General features: G+C 35.7%; 1 protein-coding gene across 1 annotated transcript; it reads right to left on the reverse strand.

The window, feature by feature from the left end:
* Positions 1 to 380: 380 nt before the first annotated feature.
* On the reverse strand, positions 381 to 16,256 carry LOC129889670 (truncated transcription factor CAULIFLOWER A-like). Its single transcript, XM_055965078.1, has 7 exons — positions 15,931 to 16,256; positions 13,365 to 13,437; positions 4,779 to 4,787; positions 1,612 to 1,667; positions 1,443 to 1,542; positions 1,082 to 1,123; positions 381 to 549 (listed from the first exon to the last, which is right to left on the reverse strand). Exons 1-7 carry the CDS (start codon positions 16,110 to 16,112, stop codon positions 388 to 390), a joined length of 624 nt encoding a protein of 207 aa, XP_055821053.1. The 5' UTR covers positions 16,113 to 16,256; the 3' UTR covers positions 381 to 387.
* Positions 16,257 to 19,257: the final 3,001 nt, after the last annotated feature.

Raw genomic sequence — 19,257 nt, forward strand, 5'->3', positions numbered from 1 at the left:
TATTATTTTCATGTAAGAAGCTAAATTTTTACCCTAATATATATTTGCTTGAGTGGCATATTCTTCGTAGAACCGTGACTTATATAGATTTCTACTCTTTTCAAAATGCAAAGTTTCAATCCTCTCTGTCTCTTTTTATAAAGCTTGATTTGTTGTTCGAACAAAAGCGGTAATTCGTAATAGTTATTTCCAGAGACGTGTTGAGTTTTGCTGATTTTTCAGGTTATTCCCCTGCGGCCTGTATAATTGGGCTTTATTTATTGGTACCAGCCTTCTCCGATCATGTTGATCGTAACAGAAGAGTTCCTCTACAATCACTAGAAGAAATTCAGGGTCACTCTCTGTGCTAGCAGGTCAGCGAAATCCGTAGACATCTCATTTACTTGTCTATTTTTCTTCATAGTAGCGATCTGTATGGGCATAATGCATATTGTTATTGTTAGATAGAAAAACATGAAACAGGTCTAATTTGTGATTACCAGAATTGAAGAGGAGATTAATATTTACATTGTCCTCCAAATGTTTCTTTTCCTCTTGCAGCACTTTTTCCTGCAATAATTAAAGATATCTGATGAAAACTATTGATTATAAAGATACATACATCTGTAGAAACCAGGGATGCCAATTAACTGGAGCAAAGACAACAATATTTCATCGGAAGAGAAGCCGAGAGTATTAAGTCCAATAGTCAATTAAGTCTTTAACATACTTTAGACCAGCCTATCATGAAACGGGCGAGGACAAGTGGATGTTTTGTATGTGCAAGACTGGTGATGGTGTGTCCTATAACCCAGGAAAAGAGGAAATGTTCAACACCAGAGTTGTACGGTTTAGTAGATGAAAACTGTGTTGCTCCGACCCTCCAAAATATTTTTGAAGAGTTCGACCAAACGCAGGATATATCAAGGTTTGAATAAGAAACCTAATCCAATGCACCTTGATCTGAGACTCAAAGTTCAACGAATCAATGCACTGTTGGTCGAGAGATTCACAGGACACAGACAGATAAACCAAACTCATGACTTCAAGAGAAACTAGTATTCAGGATGTTCCTGAAGATGCAGTGGGAATGAAAACGTACCTTCTCATGAAGATCCTTAGCAGATTCAAGCATCAAATGTGTCTGCACAAAACAAAACTATTTAGATTTGCTTCATTCTGAGGTACTAACTGAGAACCAGATTATAATACTGATGTCGAACATTACTTTTAAAAAATAAATGCAACTTCTCATATTATGGTTTCTTACTATTTGGATTAGAAACTAAATCATGAAACAAAGCGTTAGAACATATAGAGTTACGAGATAGGTGTATTTTAGAACATTGAGGTACTCTAGCTAAGGGTTGTCAAGTCTGAAAAACACATGACGTTGTGACAGCTTTCCAGAGTTCCAATGATTCAATTCCAATAGGGCGAGGTACAGAGGAAAGCAGAGAGACCTTTCTAGATCTGACATGTATTAGAGCAGTTTGAAGTTCGTTCTCCAAATGGATAAGGTCAGTCACAGTAAGATCATCATCATTAGTTTCCTCGAGTTGCCTGTCAAATTGAGACACAGAATCAATGGTATAAGCTTTAAGAAACAAAAGTGAAGAATAAGATCAGTACCTTTCTGTTGTTTGTAGCAGTTCTCCCATTGTTGTGAACCCTGAGTATATAGAGTGCTATTTCCACCTCAAAATGATTGGAAAACTTTCAGCACAAAAAATGTAAGAATGATTATCCAAGATAACACACACATGATTATTGTGGATACATTGCAATATACGCAATGAATCGATGATAAGTTAGTAATCAACCGTATTTCCTATATGATTGAACAACTAGTCAAAACATGCTTCCAGGATTTGATGATCTACTATGCATGTCTGGCATAACTCATTTTAGTCGAGTAAATGATAGGTACCATTTTTAGTTGAACAGCAACATGACTTTGATGCACATGCACTATAATGAAGAGTAAGCATTATTATAATTTGGACCTTCCAGTCCAGGAGGTGGCACACCAAAGCTAACGTGTATTAGTGTATATATAGTTTCCGTTTGGCTATAGATTTTGGTCGTAGATTTTCCAACAAAAAAAAATTGAAAACATTGTTGTTTCTTGAAATTCGGAGATTTTTGAAAATTTGCCTTCAAAAAATTTCAAGTTACAAAAACTAGTTTAGAGCAGTTCTTGGGTGAAATTTCACTTTCAGTCACAAGATTTCAACTTTTTTCCCAAAAAGTGTGTAATGACCTTGAGGGTCATTTTTAAAAATTTTGTGTGAAATTACCATTTACCTCTATTATTAGTGCCCCCGAGTATTATTTAATCGATTTGTGTAGTTGAAAGTGTCAAAATCTTAATGGTTTGTAAATTGTGCAAATTCTTGAGCTTTATAGAGTTAAGAGGTGAAAAAGTGATTTTCGATACCAACCGTAGCTACGGGTCTCGTAACAGAATTTTGTCGATTCCAGTAGCTCTGAAATGTGAAAATTGGTCTAGGAAAGTTTACGGAATTAATTTTGGAATTGTAACGAAGATTTGAGGTCTTCAGTTGGGAATTTAAGAAATTTTAGGCCAAGGTTTAACTTTGGTCAACTTTCGGAGTTTCGATACTCAGAATGGAATTCCGACGACTCCCTTGGATTCGGGGGATGATTTTTGGTCTATAAGAAGTGTTGGCTGAATTTTTAGCGGTCCCGATTCCATTTTGGTATTTTGAAGGCCTAAGTTGGTTTAGTTGCGACTTTTCGAGTTTCGGGGCAAGGAGACTTCAAATTTGAATTCTAATGATTCCATCAGCTCCGGAATGGCCAAATTAGGTTAGAAGCATTGCCGGCATAACTATCGAGGCAATCGATACGAATTTGGGACTATTTGACGATTTTGACTTTGAAAGTTAGCCTATGGTTGACTTTGGTCAACATTCTTGAAAAACGTACTTGGATGAAAATTCTGACAGCACAGTTTGTTTTGGAATGTCAATTTTGGTCTAGAACAACCCTTCGTTTTCTTCCTGAAGTTTCCGGTCTAATTCCGAGGCCCGTTGTGAAATTTGGCTTAAAATAATACTTTGATGTGGGATCTACTTTTTATTAAAATAATCTCGTATGATAATTTCGAATAAGTCATTGAGTACAGAATGTCGAATTTAGTGGGGTAGCATATCTGATTTATTTTTATCAGGTCCGAACGAATTTCGAAAGTCATTTCGGAGACTTTAAATAATGCAAAAGTGCAGATTTTTCAGATTTTTTTTCAACTTTGAACCCTCAATTTTTGAGTTTTCAAGTCCAAATCTAGCGATTCAAGAGTCTATCGTCAAGAGAATTTCATGGGGAGTCCATTGGTGAGCTCGAAATCTTGATTATACGCTTCATTGGAGGTAAGATTTGATGTTTTAGATGCTACCTCGACCATTTTCAGATTCAGATTTTTGTAAACTTTGAAAGATGATTTCTTGGCATTCTTAAATCCGAATTCAGTGATTCAACGCTCTAAATTGTGTAGTTTTTCCGTAGGAATCTAGTGGTGAGCTCAGAAACTTGATTAGGAGCTTCATGTGAGGTAAATTCGCTAATCTAATTGCTACCTTTGTCATTTTCGAGTTGGAATTTTAATGGATTTTGGAGGATTGTTTCTTGGACATCGTAGCTCCGTCTTTAATGATTCTTGGGTCTAAATTATGAGTTTTTCCGCAAGGAACATCATGGTGATAATATCTTTTACCAGTTTCTGCAATTATTTTCTTCCAAAACATCTTTAAATCAAGATTTCAGAGGTGTGTTATAGGGTTTTCTTCCAAGTTAGAAAATTGTATTTTTATAATTTGGAACTCGATTCTTGCTCGATTTTAATGGGTTTTTCATCCACGAACTCTACTCAATGTGTAAAAAATAATTTACAAATAAAATTCCAGATTTGACCCTTTTCAAAAATAATTCATTTTTGAATCATTTTACCTTCGATTTCGAAACCTATCAATATATGTGTCATTGGACTCCTTGTGATGTGTATGTTCCATTGTTGATAGTGGATTGTCATTCCGGGTGTTGAATTCGAGAGTTGCTTGTCCAGTGGAGGTATTCGAGTGCGGTTTCGGCAATTAAGGTAAGTTTGACTATCCTTCGTTGAGATTGAGATTGGGTAATTAGTCATTTATATGTTATAAACTTTTGGATGGGGTTGTAGTATGAGTTGAAAATGTTATATATATTGTGATGCCCGTGTGGGGGCTTATTTATTTAAGCGTTGCCGCGTGGGGGCTTATTTGTATTACATAGCCCGTGTGGGGGCCTTATTTATTATTTTATTTATTTTGAGAGCATATGATTCATGATTTGCCTGGGAGAAAGGCCTGAGGGCATTATTTGACTTGTGATGCTCGCCCGTGTGGTTGATTTGGGGGTTTTGAGCACGTCTGAGTATTGAAATATTGTTGAGAAAGTGGTAACCACTTAAATTGAAATATTTCCTTCTCATTTCTATTTATTGAGGGTGAGTATCATGGGTAGGTTAAGTTTTGAGAACTTTAAACCTTGTACTACATGTTGAGTTGAACATTGCTTCCATGCCATATGTGTTTTGATGCATTCATCCTTATTCATCATATCATGAAATATGGAAAGTTGTGAAATATGGAAATTCTTTTTGAAAAAGAAAATGAAACACCTTTAAACCTTTGTATCTTACACTTTATATCAATTTGCGGGAGTGGCCAAGGAGTGTGGAGGTCAGTTCTCGCTCGTAGACCTATTAATTCTTCTATGATGAGTTGGGAACAGTTTACTGAGGTGTTCTTTGAGAGATTCGTGCCTTATAGCCTCTGTGATTAGCGCGGAGATGAGTTTGACAGATTGGAGCAGGGCTCCCTATTTGTATCTGAGTATGAGGCTTGCTTCAATGAGTTAACTCGTTATGCTATATCGAGTATTCCCACTGAGTTCGAGCGGATTCACAAGCTAGTGAAAGGATTCGTCGGTTATCTCCAGGAGGCTACAACCTCTCTTTTACTGTCTGGGGGTATGTTTCAGAGTATTATTGATCATGTCAGGATGATAGAGAGTATCTGACGTACTAGACAAGGAGGGGCCAAGAGGTTCCATCGGCAGGGTCAGTTCAGCGGTCATTCCTCCAAGGGTAGAAAATATTTGGGTTTAGTAACCTATGGTTATCAGGGCAGACCAGTCCAGGCAGCTATTCAGGGTTTTTCGGGATCTGATGGCCATTTTGACACTTAAGGTTATCCCCCACGGGGTTCAGGTCCTCGAGGTTGTTATGTGTTAGATGATTTTGGGCATAAGGCCCAATATTTCCCTAAATGTGCTCCTTCTACTGGACGGCTCGGAGCACCAGTTGTTCGTTCTATAGATTCTCCAGCTGTTCGAGGTTCTTCGCAGAATACTAGAGGTGACACTCGTAGTGCTAAGGGTGGAGCACGAGGTGGTGCTCGTGGTGGTTCGCAAGCTAAGAGTGACCATCAGTTATGCTATTCTATACCGGGTAGATATGAGGCAGAAGCCTCTAATGCAGTTATTAAAGGTATTGTTCCATTTTGCCATCGTTCTACTTTAGTATTATTTGATCTAGGGTCTATCTATTCTTATGTGTCGACTTATTTCGATGTGGGTATTAATTATGTGAGTGAGTCCTTTCCTGTGCCTATTACTATTTCTACCTCGGTAGGTGAATCTTTAGTGGTGGATCGGGTATACAAAGAATGTTTGGTGATATTTCCGGGTAAAGAGACTCGTGCAGACTTGATTTTATTAGATATTCTTGATTTTGATATGATACTAAGTATGGAATGGTTATCTTTTTATCATGCTATATTAGATTGTTATGCAAAAATCGTGACCTTAGCTTATCCCGATTTAACTAGCTTGGTATGGAAGGGTAATCCGAGTTCGTATCCTAAGGAGGTGATATCTTATATTCATGCTCGTCACTTAATAGATAAAGGTTGTTTGTCTTATTTGGCTCATGTATGTGATCTCACTACAGAGTCATCTCTTATAGAGACTACGAGGGTGGTGAGAGAGTTTATGGATGTATTTCCTACAGACTTGTTGGGAGTTCTTCCTGATTGTGATATCGATTTTGTGATTGATTTGGAGCCTGACACTAAACCCATCTCTATTTCTCCTAATCAAATGGCTTCGGCAGAATTGAAAGAGTTGAAAGAATATTTGAAAGATTTATTGAAGAAGGGGTTTATTAGACGTAGTGTATCACTATAGGGTGCACCGATTTTATTTGTGAAGAAGAAAGATGGTACTATGAGGATGTGTATTGACTATCAACAGTTGAACAAAGTCACCGTCAAGAACAAGTATCCTCTTCCTCGCATTGATGATTTATTTGATCAGCTTCAGGGTGCATCGTTGTTCTCAAAGATTGATTTGAGGTCGGATTTATCAGTTGAGAGATCCCGAAAACTACATTTATGACTCGTTATAGGCATTATGAAGTTGTGGAGGCACTATCTCTATGGAGTGCATTGTGAGGTCTATATTGACCACCATAGCCTTAAATATATCTTTTTCTTTGTCGAATCTGAACATGCGGCAGTGTAGGTGGTTAGAGTTATTGAAAGACTATGACATCACCATTCTTTATCATTCGGGCAAAGCTAATGTGGTAGCGGATGTCCTGAGTCGCAAAGCATCTAGTATGGGTAGTTTGGCCTTTCTTAAGGCTGATGAGAGGCCTTTGGCGTTGGAGGTTCAGTCATTGGCTAGACAGTTGGTCCGACTAGATATTTCTACACATCATGGTATTTTGGTCTTTGTGGAGGCTAGGTCTATTTTGATGGACTAGATTCATACACACTAGTTTGAAGATGACAAGTTGAGGGTCATTCGAGACAAAGTGTTGAGTGGTGAAGCAAAATTAGCCTCTCTTGATCCAGAAGGAGTTTTGAGGATTAATGGTCGAATTTGTGTGCCCAAGGTTAGTGAATGGGTACGTATGCTATTGGAGGAGGCTCATTGTTCTAAGTATTCAATTCACTCGAGAGTGACAAAGATGTTTCATGACTTGAAACAACATTATTGGTGGTGTGGCATGAAGAGAGACATTTGATTTTGTGGCTAAGTGTCTAAACTGCCAACAAGTGAAGTATGAGCATCAGAAATCGGATGGTCCTATGTAAAGGATGCCCATTCTCGAGTGAAAATGAGAGCGTATCATTATGGACTTTGTGTCTGAATTAGGGGTGGGCGTTCGGTATTCGGTTCGGTATTTTCAAAATTTAGATTCGATAATTCGGTAATCGGTAATTCAAAGTATATACCAAATACCGAACTTTCAAACTTCGGTTCGGTAATTCGGTAATCGGTAAATAAAAATTCGGTTCGGTACGGTATTCGGTAATACCCAAATTTCTGCATCTTATAAGATCAACACAAATGCAAGCACTTTTTTTTACAAGATAAGTAGCCACAAACCATCTTAAAATAAAACCTAAAACTAAAAGGCAACAACAGGCAACAACAACAAAGTGCTTCAGCCTTCAGCTGCAACACACAACAACTAACAACAATACAACATAAGCTGCAAGCCTGCAATAATACACCAAGCAGCAGCAGCTCCCTACAGCACCTGCAACAGCATACAACATGCAGCAACAGCTACACACAACAACAACTAACAACATAAGCTGCAATAAGCTGCAAGCCTGCAACACTACACCCAGCACTGCCAGCAACATCACACTACACACTACACACAACACCTCCTGCAGCAGGTCCCTACAACAGCCACCAAAATAAGCAACAACCAGCAACAACACCACTTGCAGTACACCTGCAGTAGCAATAAGCCAATAAGTGGCAGGAGCAACACAACAACAGTCAACAGCAGAGGAAATAATTGGCAGGAGCAACATAACAACAGTCAACACTACCTGCAGCAGCAGCACACTACACACAACACCACCACCATCTGTCTTGATGTTACTTTATGTTCTAGTGAGTGGTTGTATGCTGAAGTACTTGTTCTTGGGGATTATAGTTGTGTATTGTACCTGCACAAGTAAAAGAACAAGAAGAAAAGTACCTCCAATACTTCTGCACAGCAAACACTGTGCTGTGGTTCTGCAGGTCCATTGTGGACTTGTAGTTTGTCCTTGTATGCTGCATGTTGTTGGAGTTTTTGTGTGTTGTGGCTTGTAAACATGTCCCCAACTGTAACATGCTTTAATGTATCTCCAGATACCTGCAAATGCATAGAGACAAGCCAACAAGACCAAAAACAAATAGACACCAACCTCCTCATTATGCTTACGTCGGCTAACTTTTTCAAGATCGCTCGACTAACGTTTCCAATTATCCATTTGAGGTGGAACTTCTTGGGCCTTGTAGTTACTGTATTTTCTGTGTTCTTGCAATATTTGGAGGCCTTTTGGACAAGCTGGAAGCTCCAAGTAGTGAATTGCTCCATTTGAAGACTTAAGTCGACTAACTTTTTCAAGGTCGCTCGACTAACGTCTCCAATTATCCATTTGGGATGAAACTTCTTAGGCTTTGAAACTACTGTATTTTCTGTATTCCTGCCCAGTTTGGAGTCAATTTGATATTGCATGATGCTTTTGTTGGGGGCTGCAGCTGTGGCCTGTGCTGGAATTTTGATGGTTGTTGCTTGCTGCTGGCCTCTGCTGCTGCTGTTGGACTGCTTGTTTGTCCCAACTATAAGTTCAACATTGGAACAGCTGTGGCAAACTTCCAGTGTACCTGTAAACTTGAAACCAACAAGGAGGGTATTCCTAGTGCTGAGTGATCCTTCACCTGCTATTGCTGTAATGTTGCTGCACCATGTGTTATTATTTACTGTAGTGTGGCTGTACCAAGACTTACACCTGAATGTCCCTCCAGTTGTTGGGTGGTATGTTGCATGTCTATAGGAACCTACACTTCCAAGAAAAGGAAGTAAAAGCAAGAAAAGATCTACTCTAGTCCTAAGCTGAAGGATTATAGTTGTTATTCTAAGGAAGTAATAAACAGGGGAGAGTTCCCTTTTTGTACACCAGTTTGCCATTCTAATAATGAATTTTTTGTGGACTTATCAAAAGAATAAGAATTGTGTGTATTTGAATTATTTTTTTCCAGTTTTACCCGCCAGTAGACTGGTTGGTTGGGTCATGTTTGCCTTCAAGGTTTAGTCCAGACATTATTGAAGCAGTTCTAAATGATCTCAGAAATAAGAGAAAGACAGAGAGAACATGCTGCTTATGATTTTTCCGAAAAGATCAAAACTTTAGATTTTTTTCATTTTCTTCATACAAAGAGCAATGTTCAACAGATATACAAATAACGCTGGTGGAAGAAAACTTGCCTGAGCTTCAAAAAAATTCAGCTCGTCTAAATCAGCCACTAACTCCAAAGCCACTAATTTCTTATACCAATTTTGTTTCGCCTTCAGAACCTCTTCCCGATAAACTCCAAAGCCACTAATTTCTTATACCAATTTTGTTGAAGAAGATTCAGCCATAACCAAAAAAGCTTTTGCTTTCCTGTGAAGCTACTTTTTCTTTTTTCTTTTACATTCCCATGAGACGATGACTATCGACTGATGAGTGATGACTGATGACGAGTTGACGACGAGAACTGAGAAGTGAGAAACTGAGAAGAAGTGAAGGCGCACTGGCAGAAGTGAAGAACTGAAGAAGAAGAAGAAGTGAAGAACAGAGAACTGAGAAGAAGAGAAAGTGAGAAACAGAAATAAAGAATAACATTTAACCCTAACTAAATGGATTTTTGTTGTAATCTTGTAATGTTGTTGGACTGGGCTGTTGTTATTGGGTTAGCGATTTGGGCTGAATTAAAATATTTCATAAAGGGCTTAGGCCCAACATATATAATAGACTATTAATAGTGGACTAGTCATATTAATTACGGTATTTGGTATTTACCGAAATACCGAACGGGAAAAAATTAAATACCGAAACCGAAACCGAATACCGAAATTATGGACTTTTGGTACCGATTACCGAACCGAATTACCGAATACCGAATACCGAAATACCTAAATAGCCGGTTCGGTTCGGTAATTCGGATTTCGGTATTTTATGCCCAGCCCTAGTCTGAATTACCCATGGCATTGGGTAAGTATGACTCTATTTGGATGATTGTTGATCAATTGACCAAATCAACCATTTTTTTTTCGGTGAATACTAGCTACAATGCGGATCAGTTAGTTAGGATCTATCTTTGTGAGATTGTTAGGCTGCATGGGGTGCTTATCTTTATTATGTCGGATCGGGGTTCAGTGTTCACCTCTCACTTTTGGGAGGCATGTTTGGATATGCGGCTAGAGATGAGTTCAGCATTTCATCCCCAAATTGATGGTCAGTACGAACGGACTATTTAGGTGTTGGAGGATATGCTTAGGGCCTGTGTGATTGATTTTGGTGCCCGATGGGACTAACACTTGCCCTTAGCAGAGTTTGCCTGGCACCATATGAGGCATTATATGATCGTAGGTGTCGATCACCCATTGAATGATTTGATTCTGTTGCGGTTGATGCATTGGATACTGACTTACTTAGGGATGTTGTGAAGAGGGTACGTTTGATTCAGGGTTGACTATTGACAGCTCAGAGTCGTCAGAAGAGTTATGCTGACAAGAGGATTCGTCCCTTAGAGTTCATGGTTGGTGATTGTGTGTGGCTTAAAATATCGCCCATGAAGGGTGTGATGAGGTTTGGGAAGAAGGGCAAGCTTAGGTCAAGGTTTGTTGGCCCATTTGAAATCTTGAGGAGAGTAGGTGGGGTGGCGTATGAGTTGGCCTTACCCCCTAAATTGTCAGCTTTCCATCTGGTGTTTCATATTTCCATGCTTCACAATTACATACCGAATGAGTATCATGTGGTTTCTTATGATGCGATAGATTTGAATCCATATTTGACTTATGAGGAAAAGCCGACAACTATCCTAGATAGGCAGCTTTGTAGACTCAGGACCAAGAAGATCGCTTCGGTCAAAGTACAGTGGCGCCATCGGCCTGTTGAGTAGGCAACTTGAGAGTTAGAGTGATATGCGGGCCCGATACCCTCAACTTTTTGAGACCCCAAGTACTTTCTTTTATCTTATGTTCGAGGACGAACGTCCTTTTTAGTGGTGGATGTTGTAATGACCTTGAGGGTCATTTTTAAAAATTTTGTGTGAAATTACCATTTTATTTCTATCATTAGTAACCCCCGAGTATTATTTAATCGGTTTGTGTAGTTGAAAGTGTCAAAATCTTAATGGTTTGTAAATTGTGTAAATTCTTGAGTTTTATAGAATTAAGAGGTGAAAAAGTGATTTTTGGTACTAACCATAGCTACGGATCTCAAAATGGAATTTCGTCAATTCGAGCAGCTTTGAAACGTGGAAATTGATCAAGGAGAGTTTACAAAATTAATTTTGGAGTTGTAACGAAGATTTGAGATCTTGAGTTGAGAATTTAAGAAATTTTAGGTCAAGGCTTGACTTTGATCAACTGTTGGAGTTTCGATACTCATAATGGAATTCTAACAACTCCGTTAGATTCGGGGGATGGTTTTTGGTCTATAAAAAGTGTTGGCTGAATGCCCGTGTGGGGGCTTATTTATTTAAGTATTGCCGTGTAGGGGCTTATTTGTATTACATAGCCCGTGTGGGGACCTTATTTTTTATCTTATTTGCTTTGAGAGCATATGATTCATGATTTGCCTGGGAGAGAGACTTGATGGCATTATTTGACTTGTGATGCTCGCCCGAGTGGTTGATTTGGGAGTTTTGAGCATGCCTGAGTATTGAAATATTGTTGAGAAAGTGGTGACCACTTAAATTGAAATATTTCCTTCTCATTTCTATTTATTGAGGGTGAGTATCATGGGTAGGTTAAGTTTTGAGAACTTTAAACCTTGTACTACATGTTGAGTTGAACATTGCTTCCATGCCATATGTGTTTTGATGCATTCATCCTTATTCATCATATCATGAAATATGGGAAGTTGAAAAATATGGAAATTCTTTTTGAGAAAGAAAATGAAACACCTTTAAACCTTTGTATCTTGAATCCCTGATCGAGATAGTTTTACGGTAGAGTAGTGGATGTATTGTGATTCCTTGACCACGAGGAGGTGGTAAGGATAATGAGATATTGTGATTGAGGTATATGGTCTGCGAGACCCCCATGGGTCCTGCTTGGCAACACAGCTCGACAGGTGTATACAATAACTTGTGCGACAATCTTGATTCCACTGTACCACCACATCATTGCATCATCATATTGTATTGCATTGCATTGATATCTGTGCTGCTTGAATTATCTGGTTAATTATGATTATGAGCTATTATTATGGGATTTACTTTACTCGCGCCATTATATATATAAACTGGCTGCACCGAACCCGAAGTGGAACTTTTCTGTATGCAGGTGGAAGTGTCCATTAGTTTACTTTATAGGTTTGATTAATTTCTTATACTCAGTCAGTTAAAATCTACTGAGTACATGTAAATTGTACTCACCCCTACTTTTGTATCTCTTTTTGATGCAGCTACTAGTCAGAGTACCTCACGTGGCAGTAGCGGATTGTATATTCTCAGATTAGTGGTGAGGTCCCGAAATTCGGATCGTCACTAGCCTATTTATTTCTCAGTCTTTTGTATCATTCAGAGACTTATGTTGTATCTTCAAACTCGAACCTTGTATTAGATGCTCTTTATACTTATGACACCAGGTTTTAGGATAATTTGATTCATTGTCTTTTTTTTCATTTAAATTGTGGCATGACTTTTCATTTGGGAGTCTCGTATGAGTTTTACTTTTAGGCTTACACATCAGGTTGAGTTTTGAGATGTGTGCCATCATGACCTCGATTTTTAGGTCGTGACAAATTGGTATCTTCAAAAAAAAATTCCAAGTAAAATACACGTCCAAACACAACTTAAAATTTCAAAACTATTTTCCAACAAATTTTAAAAACTCATATTTTTCAAGTTTTAATTAAATCTATGACCAAATGCTAGCTTAGAGCTTGTTTGAATTGGCTTATTTTAAGTGCTTTTAAGTTAAAATAGCTTCTAAGCACTTCTTTTCAAGTCAAAAACAGGCCAAAAATCATAGGTTGAGACTCCTAACTTACGGTTTATGCTTATGGATCATAAGTTACAAATCTATCCAAACAGAGTCCTAGTATCTTCGTACCTTCTATTAAAAATGCAGGAATTATATGTATTTCAAAGTTCATCCGGAATAGTTGATAACATCAAACGGAGGCAAAGAGTAACCAAATTAATTGATAACTTAAATATATGGACACACAGTGCACTTATTTCATGTATCAAGAGAGGATTGTAGTTCAATAGAATAACAAGACAGCAGTCAACTAATCAAATATCTCTGCAACCTGTATTTCTGCACAGATCTCTTTTTCTGCCTCGACGTGGCTTTCATATCGTTGAAGTATTTCTGTCAGACTGGAAAAAATATTATTAGATATGGTTGTTGGTGTGCAAGTATAAGGAAATATTATGGGGAGCAGATCAACTTGTATAGGTTTAAACTTAAAGAGTGCACCAGAAACTGAACATATTTAATGGTGTTCCATCTCTTTGGGCATTATGCACTAAACCATCGAAAATACCTTCTGCATCGGTAACAAAAGGGAAGGCCTCTTTTAATTAATAAGGTATGGGTTGGCGGGGGAGGATCCAAAACTAGGTTTCCTAAAAGTATACCCTATATTATAGACAAGTTTGAGAAAAGGTTAGAATAGGAATAGGAACAAGAATAATATATACAATTCTACTTAAGAACAGGAATATGAACAGTATATAGAATCCTAATTGGAAAAGGATTATAATATAGTGTCCCAATAAGAAAAGGAGTCTAATGTAGTGTCTATAAATAGGGTCTCAATGCAATAAGGTAGAGACACAATTCAATAATAATTTTCTCCTATATTTTCCACATGGTATTAGAACCTCTAGAATCTGACATCCGTTAGTCGTTTGACGCATGCCTTACATTGTGGCATATTTCTTTTTGATGATTTTTTTCTCATGTAGGACAGCAATACGAGACAGACGATTGGCACAGGACATGAATCACAAGGCCTTCCCTATCTTACCTCTTCAAATTCCTTCAGAGCATGCTCTTTTACAGATCCTCCAGACCTAATTCACAAACGTTTGGGACATCCGAGTCTATCCAAGTTGCAAAGGATGAAATAGGAATAGGTGTACACAATCCTATCTAGAATAGGAATAGTTTACAATATCCTACTTGAAAAAAAAAACTGTTTTATAGTGTCTATAAATAGGGTCTTTGTTTTATAGTGTCTATCAATAGGGTCTTTGTGTAATATTGTTCTTACACAATTCAATAATATTTTTCTTGTATATTTCTCACAACTTACACTCTCTTGGTATTTAGGTGATAGTTATATATCTTTGAATAAAATTCATCCAAAATTTGCTTAAATTCTCAAATTCTTTAGGCTAAGCATATCTATCAATTACTCTCATTACCTTCAATTGAGGTATAAGATCTTTTTGTTCTCAATATTGGTTGGAATTCTATATAATTATTTTAATTAATTGATTAGCCTAGATTTTGTACTACCGTCATCCAACTTTACCTCAATCAAAGTCTCTCGTCAATTGTGGCAAACTTAACTACTTTTTGGAGATTGAAGTTATGTTCCCAAACGGGATTGTCTTATCATAGTCAGAATACATCCTAGAGATACCATTTGAACTAGATATAATTCAGCGCAAAGGGATCACCATATCCATAGGTCCAAGTTCACCATCAATTGAATGGGTTTGCCCTTGAATTGAAGTGATGAGGTCGGAAAGAGGGAAGTAGAAAGCAATTGATGGTTCACCCCCTATCGATGCAATGCTATATCGGTGCACACTTGGTATGTTGCATTACATATCTTTCAGCACGTCTTGATATTTCATTTGAACTGAACAAACAACCCAATTCATGTATGCCTCGAGTTGTAGCCTCGGAAAGCGATAAAAAGGCCACAGACATACACAGATAGTTATCATTTTTTTTGTTTAATCTCTCCCCAAGAACTCCCACCTATTTTTTTCTTTTTTTGGTGGCTCAAACTCAAACATTAAAATTGGAGGAAAAGTATACTTTAACACCTGAGCGACCCCTCGTCATTAAATAAAATTCATTCAAGCTTTGCTTATCTCAATCTCTTTTAGGCTAAGCCTATCTATCAATTACTCCTATCACCTTAGACATTCAATTGAGGTATAAAATCAGTTTGAATTCTATCTTATTATTTTTATTAATTCATCCTTCCTCTTTTTCAATTTGTTTGGCTTATTTTGATTTTACGCAAATTTTTAAAAATTAAAAAACTTTTAAATTTTGTGGTCTTTAATTGAAGATATGCCAAATGTACCAAAATATGTATTAATCTTGTGATCTTAAATATATCATCCAAGGGCGTGGCTACCTTGACTCAAGGATTGCCACTTGAACACCCTTCTCAAAAAATTATATAGTGCACATAGAAAATGATACTATGTATATAAGTCTAAATATATACTAAAGTTTTGAACACTCAACAAAAATTTCTAGTTTCGCCACAAATGTCATGTGAAAAATTGAAGTCACTCTCTTTGAAACTGACTAAAAAAAAAAGCAGACCAAATAAATTAAAACGGATGGGGTAATTGACTAGCATTCGAACTATTTGGATGCGTGCATTCTCAATTGTATTATGTCGACATCCTGCATAGCTAATGCAAAAAGGCACTCTGTCTCATGCATATCATTAAGATTAACACCAAAAACTGCACCGCTAGAAAGCACATAGTTAATAAACGTGTCAACCTATAAACTACTCATCTTCCTAACAGATCAACATGTATCAAAATGGAAGATCCACTATAAATTAGGGAAAATTAATAGGAATATCTTATTAAAATGAAAAAAAAAAACTGTTATTGCTGGAATATTCATGGAGCCTGCCACGATGGGAGATGATAAGAACAGCAACATCGACATCGCAGAGAATGGAGAGTTCTTTAGCTTTCTTCAATAAACCTTTTCTCCGTTTACAGAAAGCAACTTGCCTACAGTTTTTATCTTGGATTCGCTTAATTTCTACCTTCCTTCGCCCCATTTTTTAGCCCGAAAAAAGCCTTAATCCACAATTTTCAGATACTGTACATATCCAAAAATTTCATATTTTTATCATTAACCACAATTGCTGCACAGTTACTTTTTTTTTTTTCTATTTCCATCCTAGGTTCTCCATATTCAAAATCTCCATGGGCATCTTTTCATGATTCCTCTGTTTTTTTTTTTCGTTTTTCAAATCCTGCTCTTTGTTTTTCTTATCAGTAATTTTTGGTCCAAAAATCCAGGGACTATTTGACAAGTTGGCTCACTACATGACTAAAACATAGAGAGAGCTGATGGGCTGACAGTATTTTCCTAAATTAGAATCATTATCCTTTAATAGTGTGTTTTGTTCGTCATAAATATATGTAAATTGTCATTATTTTATGACTTTCGCATCTCAATTATTACTAATTATATTTTGTTTACTAAACCCTCACCTTTTATTATAGGATAATCTCAAATATATATATAATAAAATAATTTGTTTATAATAAATATAGTTAAGTTAAGAGGGAAAAAAAGGGTTGAGTTAACATACTTTCAAAGGAAAATGCCCGATTATATCACTAAACAATTCAGAAATCAAAAGGGGATGGCTGATGGCTCTGTCCTCTGTCACGGTTTATTTACCTAAAAACACCATTGTGTTTAGTTAAGCAGCGTAAGTTTTTTATTGAATTAACTTAATAAAAGAAGTATACACCTTAATCAAGTTGATATCCATATTTGAATTAATTTATAAAGTTTTACAATCAAGAACCTAAATTTAATACAAGTTCAATATATTTATTATTCGATCACAAAGCAAATGAAAAAATTGTCGGGGGATGATTTGTGATCCGTAATTGACATGAGATCCGATTTTATTACTTTTTTTAGTTTTGCAGATGATATTGAGTTATCGATTAACAAATGATAAAATCGACTCATTTTAAATATTTTTGAGGTAAAATTGATCATTTTTTTCCTTCAATATTTAAACGATAATACTCAAGTTCAATCAACCAATTCACATTCACTAAGCAAACAAACATCATTAAAATAACCAACAATTTGATCCCAAAATTAAACACTGATTTCTAAGCTAATATTAATAATTCAATTTAATAACTTACACATACAATATTCACATCGGTTCTCATCACAGGAGTTCTCATGGATATTACATTAACATCTTCAAACTAATCTAAACATAACAAATAAGAAATTATAATATACTCATAGAGAGAGAACACAAAAAGAATATGCCCAACTATAAATTCACTTATTTCTTTAGTGTTCAGGTACCTTAATATTATCCTCAAATGCGTTCCAGACTTCTAGTGTGTGTAATTTTTACTTGAAAATTTTAGAATTTTAAAACAAAAGTAAAAAAAATATATATATGGTCAAAGGCCTCCTAATATCTATTTTATTGTCAAAATCCATCATCATAAATCTAATTCCACTAACTACCAATTATTGTTAAATCAATTTCGTCCTTCAATCATTAGCAATCATAAGGGTAAGGGTTATAATCACTTTCTCTCTATATATATATAGTTTTGAACATATGGATTGTACGTGTATCTCAAACTAATTAATATTAATGTTTTAAGAAGATATAAATAATATTGAAGTATGTATATGATGAAAATTGTAAGAAAAAATATACAAGTGTGAATTGATGAATGATTAGCCTAAATCTGAATTTGGAGAGAAAAGAAAGCTTCTATTAGTACCATCTTCTAATATTGGTGGATCAGGATAATGAGATCATTAACATTCTCTTGAAAAACATACCAAAAATTGAAGACAAAAAAAATTAACTTACTTCATATTTGTAAATCTATTTAACCATGCTTGCAGCCTAGTGTGCTTAGAGAACGTGATTAATTGATATAATTTTTTCACCAACCCTTGCTTGTGTGATACCTTAAATTCCGTTGAACTTCAAGTTCAGTCAACGAATGCAAGTGAGGTTTATTAAGAAGAAGAAAAGTAGAAAACTTTAAAAAATTGTAGTTTAAAAATGAGAGAAAATTCATCTATTTATAGCCAACAAACGATAATATGAAATAGTGTTAATTGTGCCTTATCAGAAAAGTCATAATCTCTTTGGAAAAATCACAACTAATCGAAAAAGTCACAACCATTTAAAAAAGTCACAACCCTTTAATATGAAAAGGTGTCTGGTTTTAATATGATACAAATAAATAAATATAAATATAAAAATAATAGATATTCTAAATTGGTCATTTTTAGAGATATCGTTGAATTTCGAACTTACTCAATGACTATAAATCTGATTGAGGTTTTTTTTTTTAAGAAGAAGAGTAGAAAACTTAGAAAATTCGTTGTTTAAAAATGAGAGGAAATTCCACTATTCATAGCCAACAAGTGATAGTGTGAATAGTTGATAATTGTGTTTTATTAGAAAAATCACAATTCTTTGAAAAAATTGCAACTCATAAAAGAATTCACAATCCTTTAAAAAAAATCGCAATCATTTAATGTGAAAAAGTTATTTGGTTTTAATATTTTATAAACAAATTAACTATAAAATATAGAAAATATTCTACATTGGGCGTATTATAGAAATTAAACTTTTATTGGGAGTTCATACTTTTATATATATACATGAAAATACTACAGTTTCCCCAAATCCAACGGTTTTTTAGTGGAGTTGTTTCTTTTTAAGGTCTTTTAGCCAGTTTTTACATCCTCATTTGTTCCATCAAAATTTCAAACATCGAGACATCCAGTTTCTTCATTTTCTACTAGAATTGAGGCTATTAACTGACTCTAGGATATAATAAAATCTCGATAAAGTAATAATATCGCAAAATAAATATTTTTTTTCGATCCCAATTTGGATTAGTTATATTAAAGTAATATTCTCGTTAAGTGCATTAGATGATAATTAAAAATAAAATATTAAAGACCAGAAAAAATATAAAGTAATAATTACTAAAATATGTCAAGAATTTATATATATTTAATCAGTAAATAATACTAAATCAATAACTATTTCTTTTTAAAATATGATTCTATAGTTGATTGTGTTTTCTTCCCACCAAAATCAAAATTAATCTCATCTAGCTTTTTTTCTGTTATAGTTAACATAAAATCTATTCATATTCTATATACATGAATACAATTAG

Source organism: Solanum dulcamara, chromosome 1 (assembly GCF_947179165.1).
Source record: "Solanum dulcamara chromosome 1, daSolDulc1.2, whole genome shotgun sequence".
NCBI classification, from domain to species: Eukaryota; Viridiplantae; Streptophyta; class Magnoliopsida; order Solanales; family Solanaceae; genus Solanum; species Solanum dulcamara.

Coding starts and splice junctions, on each gene's coding strand:
- LOC129889670 (XM_055965078.1), bottom strand. CDS start 16,112: ATGGGGCGAAGGAAGGTAGAAATTAAGCGAATCCAAGATAAAAACTGT. Junction 13,438..15,930: donor CATGAATATTCCAGCAATAA/CAGTTTTTTTTT, acceptor TAATATTTTTTC/CAGTCTGACAGAAATACTTC. Junction 550..1,081: donor CTAAGGATCTTCATGAGAAG/GTACGTTTTCAT, acceptor TAATTATTGCAG/GAAAAAGTGCTGCAAGAGGA.